The following is a 16731-nucleotide window of genomic DNA, read 5'->3' on the forward strand; positions in this document are numbered from 1 at the left end:
CAAGCTCTGGCATACGGAGGATGGGACTGGGGATTGGATGGGTGCCAGTGACAGGATTTCAACGCACAATGATATGAAAATTCCTTGTAGCACCATAGCCCATAAGGCAGCCTGGGGAGATGGCTGTAAGTTAGACAGTTCTGAGTGCTGTCTAATCATGCTGTGGACGCTGGAACAACTTAGGGTACGAATGGCACAAAGGAGTCTCAAAGCTACCTTAGCCCCCTTTCCTCCTGGCCTGAGAGTTCTGGGCTGAAACACAGAATAGAATCAAACCACTAATATGTAAAAATCCATGGAAAAGTTTTGCTTAGTGAAAGACAGGGGAAAGAGATATTTTTTTTGTCACAGGAATCATGGCAGTGGCAAACATACAGCCTTTGTAGGAATAGGCACTGTAGAAAAGTTAAATATAGGTAAATAAAGGTAAGGTATAAAGTGGAAAATGGTAAGTTTCAGAAGAAATCTGAAGCAGACATGGGTCCAAGGGGACAAGTTGCAAGTCTAGATCTGGATTTCCCACAATCTGAGTGTTGTAGTAGCCAAGCAAGGTACTAACAAACTTCAACAGGACTTTATTTTTTAAAGTGGAAACCTCTTTTCCAAGCTGCCACTGCACCCTCAGTAGCTCTCCCTCAGCCTCTTCAACTCCTCCCCCCTCCTTCCTGTTTCCTGTCCTTTCAGACTGCCAACAGCCAGTGCTCCCAATTCTAATAATTACAAGCAACATCTAAACACCACACTGAGTTTTTGTTTTGCTTTGACCCATTACGCAAGTATGCATCCACAAAGTTCAACTCTGGATCTGAATTCTTCCACAGATTCAGATCCATCTCTAATAAAAACTCATTTAATCATGGCCTGGAGCCCAGATGCTTTTTTTAACTGTCTGAAAACTACTTAAACATACAGCTCCCTTCTTCGTTCTGCTGTGTAAAAAATGTCTTTTATTCATACAAACTTTTATGAGAAAACGTTACAGCACTGAAACTTCTGCAGAGTAAGAGAAATATGCAGTATTAGAGGTACCACTTTAAAAAACTTACTGGGAGACTTTTCCTCCACCTCTGTAGGCTCTTTTTTTTCTGCTTTTGGTGGGCCTTTGATTTTGTATATCAGTGAACGAAGTTTGCCCATCCAGGAAGTGTCTTCATCCATCTCCTCTTCTTCTTCGAGTGGAATACCTAACATGTAGTAAAACTAATTAGAAACAAACCATATGACTTCAAGATAAAATTGTTCAATACTCATACTTAAAAAACATTCTACAACATGTACCGCATAAGGTTAAGAAATCTGTAGATTAGGAATACTGAAAATAGCTTTTAATCAGCGGATTTCTAGAATGTTAGCTATAGTAGTACCCCTCAAAACAGCAAATTTACTTCAATTATAGTATAAATATTACAAATAATCAGATATATAATACTCCTTATAAACATCAGTAATTGTTTCCCCTAGTATAACAGGGGAAACAACTATACAACTATTGTTTTAGGAAGATTCTACTGCAATTAATAATGACACAAAAGTCCTGTAAGATTTGGCTAGGTTTTAGGGAGAGTTTAACAATATATTCCTCTGGATGGGATGATTTAAAGGGGTAGGTTTAATGCTTTTATTTATTGGCTGGTGGAGTTTGTTTCTTGTTAAAGGACTCTGAGAGGTGGGAGGATCCCAGAGCTTGGGCTCAAGCCCAATCCTGGAAGTCTACACAGCAATGAAACAGCCCTGCAGCCTGAGCCCCGTGAGCCCGAGCTGGTTGGCACGGACCAGCCACGGGTATCTAGTTGCTGTGGAGACAGACCTTCACAGCACCTAGCACTGACCAGACTGTGTCTGAACCATGCTTAAAGAGATATTCCATCCCCTTATAGCTTCTATATGTGACAGGACTGTGCATGCATATTCTCCACTGAGCAACTGATATGTTCCCTCCAGACCAGGAATACAGGGGTAAAAGTGGTCTTTCCCTATAATTGATGCTACCAGTTGTTTCATGCTGTGGTGGAGCCAGACACTTGAATGGAGAGCAAGGAGCCTCTCTTTCCAAATGGCAGCCAGGTAGTGTGGAGGAGGAAGCAGTCTGATTCAAATGCAAAGGAGACAAAATCCAGACAGGATGGTGGGGAGGAAGGGTAGGAGTAGATTAGGACACGGAATCTGGTAAGAGTGGGACCAGAAGTGAGGACGGAAACTGGGATTAGCTGGGCAAGGAAGCTGCAGTCTGGAGGGAGGGAAAGCTGAGACTGGAATCCAGGGTGCAGGGAAGGGGAATGGGACTGAGAGATCATGAGGGAAACAGAGAGGGGGAACCAGGGTTCAGTTGGCTGGAGGGAGATGGGGGACGCTGAGATCATATGAGGAGCTGAGGTGTCGGGGGAGAACTTGGACTGGCTGTGCAAAGAGACAAGGATCCACAGAGGGGAGCAGACTGCAGCAAAGAGTCAGGAAGGGGATGGGTGAGATTGGATTGGATAAGCCTGAGAAGAGAGACTAGAACTGAGAGTCAGTGGGGGAAGCAGAAGACAAACTGGATGAGGAGCTGGGAGAAAGTAACTAGGATTGGCTGGGCAAGGAGACTGGGATTGGATGTAAGGATGGGGAGAGAGGGATTAAGAGAACCTGGAGGTGAAGACTAGGATTGCTTGGCAAGAAGACTGTGGTTAGTACAAGTAGCCTGAGCAGTGAAGACTGAGACTGGGTAGGTAAAGAGAGTGGGACTGGAACAAGGAGATGAGAGTGGGGAAGAGACAGGCCTGGGTCAAGGATAAATTGGATGATATGTAGTGCACAAGGGGTCAAATCTGGGGGGAAAGAGGCAACAGGGTCTGTGTTCATTAGATGTACTCTCCTCCAGAGCCTGGAATGAAACCCAAGATTCCTGAGTTTCACCAGATCTCTCTGAAATACACTGCCAGTGTCCTATCCCCCTCTAATGTTGATCTGCAAAGACATTTACAACCTACTACTTCTATCAGTTACCCCATTTACTCAAATGGCAGAGTTCTGTGAAGTTCCAACTCTTAGGGTTCCAACTCTGCAGAAGAAACATGTAGGTGTCAAGAAGATATCACATAACGGAATTTCTGAATTTTCAGTTTGCTTTTTAAAAAACCTAGGAAATTACACACAAACAGCTTGTTAAAAGAACAACTGTTAAGGTTGCAAAGTCAAGGATTCGAAAGTTAAGAAATGCCAGAAGTAAAGTTGCCTGTGTAACCTTCATTCAGCTCATTTCTGCATATGCATTATACTTTCCGCAATTACATTGTCACAAACTATTTTTTCTACTTAGCATTCTGAGAGTACTTAGCATTTTATACCACTTAATATGTTCATAATACAGCTCCCACAGACTTCAGTTGTATATGTGAGTGCTAAGCACTTTTGTAAATTAGATCCCAGGGTCCCTAATCAGAAAATCAGGAACACAAATGATTATCACTTGTGAAAAGTTTGGTATACATGACTTGCCTCACACAGAAACTATCTGGCAGAGATAGGTACCACTTCTCCAGGAAATCATTCAACTGATTTAACCATAAGATCATCCTTTCTCTTCCTACAATCCCCTCCCTCATTCATTACACACCTTCCAATCTCCTAGTGGAACCCCTGCCTCACAATCCACACTGTAGGGTATATGTGCACTACATTTAAAAATCCGTGGCTGGCCCTTGCCAGCTGACTCCGGCTCACAGAACTCAGGTTTGCTGGGCTGTTTAATTGCCATGTAGACATTCAGGTTTGGGCTCCAGCCTGAGCCCTGGGACTCCACAAATGGGGAGGGTCCCAGAGCTCAGGCTCCAGCCTGAGCCTGAATGTCCACACCGCATTAAGCCCAACCCCTGTGAGCCTGAGTCAGCTGGCCAGCCATGGGTGTTTAATGACCAGAAGGTGGTCCAGGAGATGACGGCGACCTTGCCTCCTCCTGCTTCTCTTGTCTTCCTGGAGCAGGTCCTGTAGGAAACTGCTCCCCAACCACCCCTCACTCCTGGCCCTCCAGAACTTGACTTCGGGCCCCTGCCTTGTGAGCCACCCTGGCCTCCCTGATGGGCAACCTAAGTCAGCCGAACGACATCCAGCCAGTTCTTCTCCGAACCATGTCCAGGAAAACATCTGAATGCACTTGTGCTTCATATGTCCTTGTGTCTTGCCCTGACACCAAGTGGCAGTACCTGTTGCCTCTTTCAGCACTTGCAGAACCTCTCACTGAGGTTCTGGCTGCACTTCTCCCCGCACCTCCTGATTTTTGCACATCTTATCTGTAGCCTCACAACACCTCCTCCTCAACCTCCTCCCAGCACTGGCCAATACGGCCATCACACCAGATGGAGGAACCTAGAGATGGGCTGCTCTGCATCTGCGAAGCCTAAATTCAATCCCTTATTTGATCATGCCTCCAAACAGAGTTCCTCTGGACAGTGTCTACTGCCTCCTCAGAAGCCTTTGAGGAACAGTGGGCGCTGTTGGAGTTCTCTGTTTAGTGTCCCCTTCAGGTTCTTTGATTTTTGCCTTATGACCTTCACTCCCATCCCTGTTTTTTCATTTGTTGTCTCCACCATTCAGTTGTGGCCCAGGCCCACTGGTACCTCCCTCTGGGTTAAGTGAGAGGGACTTTAGGAATGGGTGGGCTTAGGCCAACCACTTCCCGGTACCCACAATACAATTTATGCAACAAATGAAGCAGTGTCCAACAAGTGAAGCAGAACCTACACTACACAACCCTGATCCATCCTGAGAGCACGTCCATTCTGTGCACGGAAGCAAGAGTCCTGTGGAAACAATAGTGTGTGCTCATGTAACTAAAGAATATATCACAACACAGTCACACAAGGGGTCCAAATTAAGGTTGCACAGGCAACTTTAATTCTGGCATTTCCTAACTTATGAAGCAAAACGAACAAAAAAGGTATGTCCTCCTTCCCCCGTGTAATATATAATTATGTCTAGTGGGTCAGTCTCCATTTACAGCTGTAAGTCTAATTAATTTTTAGGGTACTCAGAACTTCTTCCCTGGTGATTTTTTTGTTATTTAAATTTAATTAATCACCATCATCTCCTCCTCCTTCTTCTAACATCAGGGCTAGGTAGGGCTGAAAATTTAAATAATATATAATAAAAATGTTCAATTCAACTAAAACATTACAATGGAAATAAACCATGACACACACTTTAGATACTTTTGGGACTTAGAAACTCCAGGAACAGTCATTCGATACATAACACAACTAAATTGAAGTAATTTATGTCATCAGTATCTTGCTTGCCATGGAAAAGAATCAGAACTAAAATGTATAATGTTCAATCAGTGAAAAAATAATTTGCTTCTCACCACAGTGAATTAGAAGATCATCGTGAAACTCATATAGCTCTTCCCGAATCTCCTCTGGACAGGGACAATCTTCTCTCAGTTGAAAATTTAGCAACATATTAATCTTTTAAGGACAAAAATAAACCCAAATATTTAGGACTGCACAGGGTCCTGCACAGAGTACAGTAACACAGACATAATTTACTTATTTACACATGGTTCTCAAAAGAACTGGCTTAAGGATTTTAATTATGATTAGGGCTGTCAAGCAATTAAAAAATTAATTGTGATTAATCACACTGTTAATAATAGAATACCATTTATTTAAATATTTTTGGATGTTTTCTACATTTTCAATTATATTGATTTCAGTTACAACACAGATACAAAGTGTATAGTGCTCACTTTATATTTATTTTTGATTACAAATATTTGCACTGTAAAAAACAAAAAATTGTATTTTTCAATTCAACTAATACAAATACTATAGTGCAATCTAATTATCATGAATGTTGAACTTACAAATGTAGAATTATGTAGAAAAAAATAACTGCATTAAAAATAAAACAATGTAAAACTTTAAGGCCTACAAGTTCACTCAGTCCTATTTTTGTTCAGCCAATTGCTCAGGCAAACATTTTTTTTTACTTTTGCAGGAGATAATGCTGCCCGCTTCTTGTTTACAATGTCACCTGAAAGTGAGAACAGGTGTTTGCATGGCATTGTTGTAGCCAGCATCTGGCAGGTAAATACTTGAGAGATGAGCTAAAGATTCATATGTCCCTTCATCCTTCAACCACCATTCCAGAGGACATGCGTCCATGCTGATAACTGATTCTGCTCAATAACGATCCAAAGCAGTGCAGACCAACATGTTCATTTTCATCATCTGAGTCAGGTGCCACCAGCCAAAGGTTGATTTTCTTTTTTGGTGGTTCAGGTTCTGTAGTTTCTGAATCAGAGTGTTGTTTTTTAAGACATCAGAAAGCATGCGCCACACATAGTCCCTCTCAGATTTTGGAAGGCACTTCAGATTCTCCTCCAAGGAGTTCAGTCACAAATTTAATTGACACTTTTTTTTTTAACAAGCATCATCAGTCTGGAAGCTTGTCCTCTGGAATGGTGGTCAAAGCATGAAGAGGCATATGAATATTTAGCATATCTGCCATGTAAATACCTTGCACTTCTGACTACAAAAGTCCCATGCGAACGCCTGTTCTCACTTTCAGGTGACACTGTAAATAAGAAGTGGGCAGCATTATCTTCTGTAAATGTAAACAAACTTGTATCTCTTAGCGATTGGCTGCACAAGAAGTCGGACTGAGTGGACTTGTAGGTGCTAAAGTTTACATTGTTTTGTTATGGAGTGTAGTTATGTAACAAAAAATCTACATTTGTAAGTTGCACTTTCAAGATAAAGAGATTGCTTGTCTGAGGTGAATTGAAAAATACTACTTTTGTTTGTCATTTTTACACTGCAAATATTTATAATCAAAAGTATTATAAAGTGAGCACTGTACACTTTGTATTCTATGTTGTAACTGAAATAAATATATTTTAAAATGTAAAAAACAAATCCAAAAATATTTAATAAATTTCAATTGGTATTCTATTGTTTAACAATGCTATTAGAACTGTGATTAATCACAATTAATTTTTAAAATGTGATTAATTTTTTAAAGTTAATCGCGTGAGATAACAGCAATTAATTAACATATAAAAAGATTCCCAACAGTAAAAAAAGTTTTAGAGGAGACATTAGCCAATTGTCTTGAAAAAGTAAACAAACATTCCCAAAGCCCCACATAAGTAAAACAGAAAAAACAAACGATCAAAAAATTAGCTCCATAACAAACCTGATGCCTGCATCTCTAATGCAGTACGCACAAAAATTATGAAGCAAATAACAGGTAAATTAATTGACTCTGGTGTTTCATAGGTTTCCAACAAATCAGAACATTTTTCTCTCTCTCCTTGAATTCCCCCCCCAAAAAAACTGAGGAACTACTTTTAGAAATGGAGAAGTCAGTTGGTTACAAGATAAGTCCATTTTCATGCATACCAACAGTACTTGCAAAGCAAAAACTGGTAGGTTCACACAGCTCCATTCAGGGGTCTAAGGTCAATATTTTCAAACCGATGTGTGAAAATTAAGTTCTTAGATCCACATTTAGTCACTTCTATAAAAGTGGCCTGATTTTCAAAGAAGTTGACTGCCTGTAGTTCCTATTAACTTCAGCTTAACTTTACAAAATTAGGCAGACTTAAAGTTTGGATATAGGATCCTAAATTCAGGAACTCAGGTCTGAAAATTTTGGCTTGTAACATCTTGTGGCAGCATAATAAACTATTTCATATGATGTTCCATCTCTCCCAGGGTCAAAATTCTAGTTTAGGAGTTAGATAGTTTTACCTCTTCCTTTCCTCATTTATCACACTTTAAAAAACCCTCCTGTCCTTTATTTTACCTGTTCTTGAGGGGGAGAGCGAAATTCCTTCGTCTTCTTGGCAGTCAAAGCAGCAGACATGTTTAATGCTTGCATGAGTTCATTGTACCTGTATTTCTGATTATATTGCAGCTTTGACACATAATTATCTGCAAATGATACAATAGCTTCAACCCTGTGTCGCAGCTCACAGTCACAGAAATAATTGAGTAGCTCACACATCTAGCATGAAAAAAATAGAAGAGAGTTAAATATCTTAATTGAGAATCTAAACCATAAACTCTAAAATGAAAGAACAACAATGAACACTGCAGTCTATACGAAAGGTTCTTCTATTTGCCAGGCAATAAAAATTAGAATAATAAAATTATTTATTTTTTCAAGAACTCTGATTTTTGACAAGTAATAATAAATATATACAGATATTTTATTTTTATGATCTACCTTATTTTGCATTTACACACTGCCTTTCATTGGATGCTATCAAAGTGCTTTGTAAATGTTTCTTCTCTCCCATAACGTGCATGTGAAGTACCTTGCATGTGAAGTGATTTGCTCAAGGTCACACAGCAAGTCAATGATGAAGCCAGGACTAGAACCTGGGAGTCCTGAATCCCAGGTTATTGCCTGCAAACACTAGACATCATACCCTATTCTTGTTTCATCAGTATTACATTAGATATACATTTACTTTAAAATGGTCACCTGGAGTTTAACAGATTCAGGTAATCTTGTCTGAACTAAGCCTTTCATTGGCAGTTTAGTTTCCTTTAATGCCTCTTCCCCAGCTTCCACAGCTTTTTCTTCAATCTGTGTAACTTCCTCCTTATCTGTTTTCTCTTCTGTTTCTTCCTTGTGCTCTCCAAACACATTGGGATCAATAAGAAGTAAAATCTGTTTCACATCATCATCATCAAAAACCCCCATTACAAGTAAAGTTCCTATAAGTTTAAGAACAGGAACAAACTGGAATTCAACTTTCCCTCCAACAGGGTCTCGGATATGAACACCACTACAGTGTACTGCCTCTGTCAGCATGCTTATGGCTTTGGTTTTGAGCATCTCAAGTGGTATCTCTGGACTGGGCTTCTGATGTTCTTCACTGGCCGCAATGAAACAAGGAGTAGAAAAATTAAAACCTGGCTTCAAACAAGTGCTAAGCCCAACTCCTGGTAACCCATGTCTCTTTGATTCATCAGGATATAATTCAATTTTTCTAGTGTCATCTGTAATTGGAATGATAAATTCATTGTTCATCATAAGCTTGGCTTCTTTGGCACGTTCCAAATGAATACTGATAAGTAGATCATAGAATCCAGCGCGTAAAAGTCCAGGTAAATACTGATTATCTATTGTGTAAAATAACTGAGATAGGTCCACATGGCTACAAAGTGCATAAGCAACTCTATTATTACCCAGTGCACAAACGGAGCTATAGAGTTTTAAAGTGTGGTAGTGGAATTGCAGCAAATCCTCTTGTTCACATAGCTCCAATATATCAACACACCTGTTATGCAAAACAAAGAAACATGACAGTGAACATCATAAATGAGGTTTATTTTATTAAATACATCCACAAACAAACTGGGGGAAAATAGGAATAATGGTATAATGAGTTAAAGGATAAGGTTTCATTAGTTCTGTTTTACACTACATGTATTCACTTTAGTACCTAATAATTGCTATGTCCACATCACCTAACCAGCAAGTGATAATTTAGAAATCCCTAGTAAGGAGAGGACAAATACTGAAATAAAAGGGATGTGGCAGATAAGTTATCTAGTATATGGAAAAGCTTCCAGAGCTCCTGAGTACCCATTCAAGAATATTAATTTTCAAAAGACAATATTTTACTTTAAAGGTTCAAAACACTTCAGTAACATCGTTATAAGATGCAGTGTTTTTGCAGCCTTCCTGAAGAATACTGTAGTATTTCTGGATAAAGTACACTATGTTTAGCTCTTTTTCTTGAACTAAATTTCACTAAAATTGACCTACCAAAAGCACAATTATTAAATCAGTCTGCAAAAGAAATATGGTTAAAAACTACATTTTTGCACAGATCAAGTTATCCATATTAGAATATCAAATAAAACAGCCAAAACTACATTACTGTAACTCTGAAGATAAAATTGAACAGTCAGAACAATTTAGAGGGAGTTTAGCTTTCTAAAATATTATTTCAATCAAGAATATGTAGTTTAATGACTGTAAAAGTAAAGTAGATTATAGGAAAATACTATACTTTTAAAAACAATACAAAGAAGCAGAATTACGTCATTTGAATGTAATTTATATCTGTGTTTTGAACTGGGTGAAGATTCAATCCAAAGTATTTTAAAAGGTCTAGCTTTACCTTTTAAAGAAACAAAATCAGATATTCTCCTAATGTCTGTAAAGGGTTTTATTTTACCTACAGTAAAGTGATCAAATGGCATCAAAATTATTTGGCTTTTAATATCTATTTGAATTACATATATACTGGATGTTAGTTACAGTAAATGAGATCAGAAATTCTAAATGACTGTCAAAGTAATTCAGACTACAATCTGACTGTACTCCTAGGTATTGAGAACACCCCTCTGAAAGAGGGACTTCAGTCAGCTACCCCTACATATTTCATTCACAAGAAAACTGCTGTGGTTCTCTCCAAATGTACCTGTTCTCCTCTGGAATATGAAGAGCCATCATTTGCAGTGGCTCCAGACACTGCACTACCCAACCATGGCGTTCACTGATACGCTCAGTCTCCACCTTCAGGAAGCTGTTAGGCATTCTGCTCCAGAGCACAGGTGTAATTGTTTGCACATCAAGGCGTGGGGGGCACTGAGGAATGGGATTTTTCTCTTCACTTTTAAAGATGGCTGCTGATAAAGGCATGGTGTTCTGCAATAAATAAATTGGAAAATTAAAAAAATATTTTAAATTGTTTACCAACATTTTATGGCACAAATATTACCATGTGTAATGGTTTAAATCACACACAAACACACACTCTTAAATATGTGGCTTCTGTATAACAGTAGTTATTTTTCACTAGTCACTGGGAGACTCCCACTGAGGATTACAGAAATTTATACATTTGCAAATAAGCAAACAAACTCAACTTTTAAGATATCAAGGGTACTTAATTTATTTTGACAAATGTAGTTTTGTTTTAGAACATGGTTCATCTTGCTCAATATCCTGTCTATGACAGTAGTGTGTTCCAGAACATAAGGAAGAGCATACAGAACATAGCAATTATGGAGTGATCCACACACCTTCCCCGCACGACTTCTGGTAGTCATAGGGTTAAGGTTGCCCCAAGCATGGTGTTTCACACCTGATCATCTTGGCCAAAAGCCATTGATGGATCGATCTTCCAGGAACTTATCCAGTTCTTTTTTGAACTCAGTAATGTTTTTGGCCATCACACCATCCCATTGCAATCCACAGTTTATCTATGTGTTGGGTGAAAAAGTATTTCCTCTTGTTTGTATTAAATCTGCTGCCTATTAATTTCAGTAGGTGTCCCCTGATTTTTTATATTGTGGGAAAAGATAAATAACATTTCTCTATTCACTTTTTACATACCATTCATGATTTTATAGACCTCTATTGTATTTCCCTTTAGTTGTTTCTTTTCTAAACTGAACAGCCCTAATCTTTTTAGTCTCTCGTCGCACGGAAGCTGTTCCATAATTTTGATAATCTTCGTTGCCCTTCTCTGAACATTTTCCAGTTCCACTATATCCTTTTTCAGATGAGGCAAGCAGAACTTGACACAGGATTCAAGATGTAGATGCACAATGGATTTATAAAGTGGCATTACAATCTTTTCTGTCTTCTTTTCTATCCTTTTCCTAATTGTTCTTAACATACTGTTAGCCTTTTTGACCACTGCTGCCACTGTGCAGAAGATTTCAGAGAACAATCTGCAGTGACTCAGAGATCTCTTTCTCAGGTAGTAGCAGCTAATTTAGAATCCATTGTTGTATCTGTATAGTTGGGATTATTTTTTTCAATATGCATTACTTTGCACTTATTAATGTTGAATTTCATCTGCCATTTTTTTGCCCAGTCACCCCATTTTTTAAAAATCACTCTAACTTCTGCTTTGGACTTAACTAGGTTGAATAATTTTGTATCATCTACAAACTTTGCCACTTCACTGTTCACCCCATATAATGAACAGCCTCAGATCTGTAATGTACAGATCCCAGTACAGATCCCTGGGGGAGCCTGCTGTTTACCTCTTTCCATTGTGAAAACTGACCTATTATTCCAACACTTTGCTTCCTGTCTTTTAGCTACTGATGAGCTACTCATCCATGAGAGGACCTTCCCTCATTAACCTATTTAGTTTCCGTAAGAGCCTTTGGTGAGGGACCTCATCAAAGGCTTTCTAAAACCTAAGTACACTATACTCCCTGGATCACCCTTATCCACATCCTCAAAGAATTCTAAGAGACTGGTGAGGCATGAGTTCTCTTCACAAAAGCCATGTTGACCCTTTCTCAACCAACCATGTTTATCTGTGTGTCTGAGAATTCTGTTCTTTATTATAGTTTCTACAAATTTGTCCTGTACTGAAATTAGGCTCACCGGTCTGTTTTGATTATTATAATTTGCCCTTGTATAATAGTCAATTTACGTTTTGTAAAAGTAATTAAGTTTTAACAATACAAGGATCTCACTACCAGGCTTTTCTGTGAGAGTTACTAGATTTAAAATAGCAACATTTATTGATAAAAAAACATTACAAATACCTTTAATTTACCAAGTTCGAAATGAAACAAATTTGTGCTCATAGGTTGTATAAAAACTGCTGGAAATAATTTTGTGGTTGGTTCAACCTGAAAAAATAGATTTATCACAATTAAAAAGGCATCAAGAGTTACTTACCAGTTTATGTCAATATATACACTGTACTGCAACTTCTACATGTTTATTAAATAATTGTACACAAGGCATTAAATTGCCCATCAGAAGCCAAACTACAGTTTGCCCTATATTGTACTGTAAAGTGTACCCCAATCCTTCAAACACTTAGGCACATATTTAATGTTAAGCATGTGAGTGGCCCCATCAGAGTCAAGGGGACCATTCTTGAATTTGAAGGTAAGCATGTAGGATCAGGGTATATATGTATGGTGTGAACTATAAAGTTATCTGTAATGTGTCAGCTATTCTATGATAACCTCTTCTGCTCAAGATGCAGTTTATTACAAACCAAGATTAAGAAAAAAGTAATATCTATTAGTATATAGGTTCTCAATCTGGGAAGAGCTTTGAAGTCAAAATTAGGTAAAATTATTTGAATTTAGGCTTTTTTGTTAGGAAAAAAGAGAGGAATCAGGGGTGAAATTCTGTGCAGGAGGGCTGGCTAAAATCGCTTTTAACTCACCTCTCAATTCTAGGCAGCATTGGGGGCCAGAGTCACCCAATGTAATTTAGACTGCCCTGGAGGTCTATCTAAATTAAGGCCAACCCTATGGGCAACAGCATTATCCCATATCTTTGCAGCAACGTGTGCTGAGGCCCTGACCCTGACCCCAACCCCAATACTTGCCATATACCAAGCCTTGTGATGGAATCTTTGAAAGCAGCTTTATCATAGAATCTAGAATATCAGGGTTGGAAGGGACTTCAGGAGGTCATCCAATTCCCAATTTTTGCCTCAGATCCCTAAATGGCCCCCTCAAGGATTGAACTCATAACCCTGGCTTTAGCAGGCCAATGCTCAAACCACTGAGCTATCCCTCCCCTCCTGTCTGTCTACAACAGTTCTTCTCCTGGCGAGATATGGGGATTTTAGAGTACCCTTATACCTACTCTAGCCCCTTCATGTTAGGTAAACTCTAATTTGATATGAACTAAACTTCAATGCCATAATTTTGTAAGGGGGAAGAAATGAGGGGAAATCTATCATTTAGCCAGGGTAATGTAAAGTTCTGTTTCATATTAGGATTATCTATAGTGAATTAACAATTTCTCATACACATACCAAAGGCATAAAAGCTATTATAATTTTTGGAGAACTTGGAATTAACTATTTCCAATTAGATATAGCATTCGTGTCTAGCCCTGATTGGTCACAACATATCACACCTTAAAACTGTGACATTGTAATTTACAGAGAAACTTGTGTAGACTTTTTTTATTACTTAAAAATTTTCTCTTCTTCCAACTGTATATTTAGATTTCTGGTACTTTACACACAGGAAAAAGTACCAATTTATTTTTAAGAACTCTCTAAAAAATTGTCTCAAGTATTTTACTGTAAATGGAAAAACACCTGACCATGTGGAATGTGATATATTTTTATGGTCTTTCGTTTGGTATGTCCTAATTAATTCATGGTTTCACCATTCAGAGTGACCCTAAATGAGTAAAATAAACATTTATACCAAATCACTGAATATTTCATATAATATGCACGTATACTACACGTAGCATGTATGTGCAGTTAGTGTACTAGATATGCTGTGTATCAGTGTAAAGTGTTACAAGCTAAAAAGTGTGGCAAACTGCTGAAGGCTGCAGAATTGTGCATTACAAGTTCTGTAGGTCACTCAGACAATCAATTTTATTCTCTAGAAAAACCACAAGATGCCTTAAATGATCATGCAATCACATCCGGCAAACTATACACTGTAGGTATCCAACACTTTCTAAGCTGATGTATTTTAAGGGAAATACACTCTCAGCATTGGGTTAGATACAAAATATATGCATTTCTAGCCCCTGGAAAAAAGCAAAATGTGCAATGGTTATACACCCTGTGATTTATGCAGTCTTTCCCTAAGAAGCAGGAAAACAAAGCATCATAGATTGGAAAGCAACATTTTAATACAACAAAGTTGGAAAAATACTGAACGTATCCTAGACATTCTTTTGGAAATTGACTAAAGATTGTAAAATTCTTTGCTATTTGCTAGTAGATAGGTTGACCAGATAGATAGATACTTTCTCTTTCTCTCTCTCTCAGTTTTAATAATTTACTTTTTATTTTTTAATCTTGTGTGAAGGTCAGCACATTGTTACTAGCCTCGAATAAAATAAACTGCCTTCATAAATCTATATTAAAGATCCCATTTCTCTTTTCTATGATTTGATATTGGTATGACAATTAATTATAAATGTCTCTATTAAATATATATTATTTTTCATTTCCTCCTTATTATATTAAATATAGAAAAAGGTTTCTGAACTTTCTAACATTACATAATGAATAGGTCTAGAGCCACTCATTATTTTGGTCACTGGGCCTTTGTGAATGAAGATCCAGCATACAAATATTGCTCCTCTGCTCCACTTAAGAAAATTGAAAAATGGAAATAGTTACAACATTAGAATAACAATTATTTCAGTCTTTGTCCAGGGATCTGGCTGAACTATCAGTCACTTGCCCAAAGGATGTGACTGAAAAAAATCTCATTTATATTAGGATTTTCATCCAGAAGTGTTTAAAAAGAAAGACAAAGGCCAAACACACTTATTTTCATTATTATTTTGAAAATTAGAGCAAAGAATTAAACAATTTGAAATAGACAGCTTAAAATTATTGAGACATGATTCATGTGCAGATTTTTAACTCTTTATTGCCTAAATACTTTCAGAGAATATACACCCTTATAGAAAGGGCTACACTCTGTTTTTTAGTAGACCAGTTTAAGTAGACCACATTCATTTAAAAAAATAAATAAATCTCAAAACCACTCAATATGTTCAAAAGTGTTTTCTGGGAAAAGAATACTTGAAAAAAGAGAGAAGTCCTTTCATGATATTCTGTTTTAAATTTAGTACAAAGACCCTGAGTTTTAATGGCTTGCACATAACAGAAGCATCATTTTGAAAGCTGCCACATCAGGAATAATAATAACCCTTACGTTACATTTCCCAGGGAATTCTTTGCAAAATTAAGAAAACACCTAAATGAAGTATCCTTGCATCTAACAAACAAGGAATGCTACAAAAAATAACAGAGCTAATTGTTCTTATGAGAACAATAAATTCCATGTCTTTATTCAGCAGCTGTTACCTTGATCTAAAACTGGCCATAAAAATCAGGGATCTCACTACAATAGTTTTCAAAGAAAGCAGCACACAGCATTTAATTTATATATAGTTTAAAGAGTTAAGGGTAATTTTAGTTAACACATACTTTTTTGTGTCTACCCAAGGGTTTTTTGTTTGTTTGTTTTTCTATTTTTTTTTATTAAATAGGATTCCAAAACTGCTTGAGCTCCATTGCAACAGAAACTCTAGTGCTCATGGCTCTCTGGCACTGGCAACCATGCTCAGTACCTAACCATATCACAAGCAATTCTTATTGACATAGTGCTGAAAATAGCTGTGACAGGTAGAAAACCATCTCTGCACTATGGCTTAAAATCTTTGTAAATCTGGTGGAGCCAATTGGTGTTAGGAACATTGGTAATTTTTTGGCAATCAAGTAGGCTAGGCTATGGTGTAATAAATTAATGATTGTTGTTCATGCCCCATGAAGCACCCGCAGATGGAGGGATAGGCCTTGGGGCCAAGTGCAAACTTTAGGGAATTGCTTGGTGGGAGTGGGGAAAGAGGCAGATGGCCTGTCTCTGCTCGGGAAATTCCCAGTGCAGTGTATGCTGCTGCTACAGAAGCAACCAGGCCTTAGAATATTCAGAGAATTTGGCACACTGACAAAATTAAGCAATAACAATGCAAGCCAGACATGGTTTATGGTAATTTTCAACACCTTATAACTCATCCAAATTTGAAAAAAATAATAATGGGACAAGAAAATGGCAGGGTTTTTTCCCTGCAAATTTCAAAGGTCTGCTGCAAACAATGGAAGTGTAAGAGGTTCTCAAAAAAGGGTTGCAAGAATTGTTTATAATAGAAAATAACATATAGGGGTCAATACCAGTTCCCCTTATATAAAAGTTGTCGGCATAAAACATTTGTCTTATGTCGGCTTTGTCCACTAGAGGGCAACAT

The 16731-nt window shown here is 37.9% G+C and overlaps 1 protein-coding gene across 1 annotated transcript in view; it reads right to left on the minus strand.

Moving 5' to 3' along the window:
• Positions 1–16731, minus strand: part of RYR3 (ryanodine receptor 3) — a 529369-nt gene that overhangs the window by 307641 nt on the left and 204997 nt on the right. Inside the window, exons 33-38 of the mRNA XM_043516837.1 lie at positions 12516–12602; positions 10424–10650; positions 8470–9271; positions 7786–7986; positions 5339–5441; positions 1047–1184 (exon numbers count right to left, since the gene is read on the minus strand). Coding sequence (XP_043372772.1) covers positions 1047–1184; positions 5339–5441; positions 7786–7986; positions 8470–9271; positions 10424–10650; positions 12516–12602 — 1558 coding nt within the window. The remainder of the gene's footprint in view (positions 1–1046; positions 1185–5338; positions 5442–7785; positions 7987–8469; positions 9272–10423; positions 10651–12515; positions 12603–16731) is intronic.

The sequence above is a fragment of the Dermochelys coriacea genome, chromosome 6, assembly GCF_009764565.3.
Source record: "Dermochelys coriacea isolate rDerCor1 chromosome 6, rDerCor1.pri.v4, whole genome shotgun sequence".
NCBI lineage: Eukaryota > Metazoa > Chordata > Testudines > Dermochelyidae > Dermochelys > Dermochelys coriacea.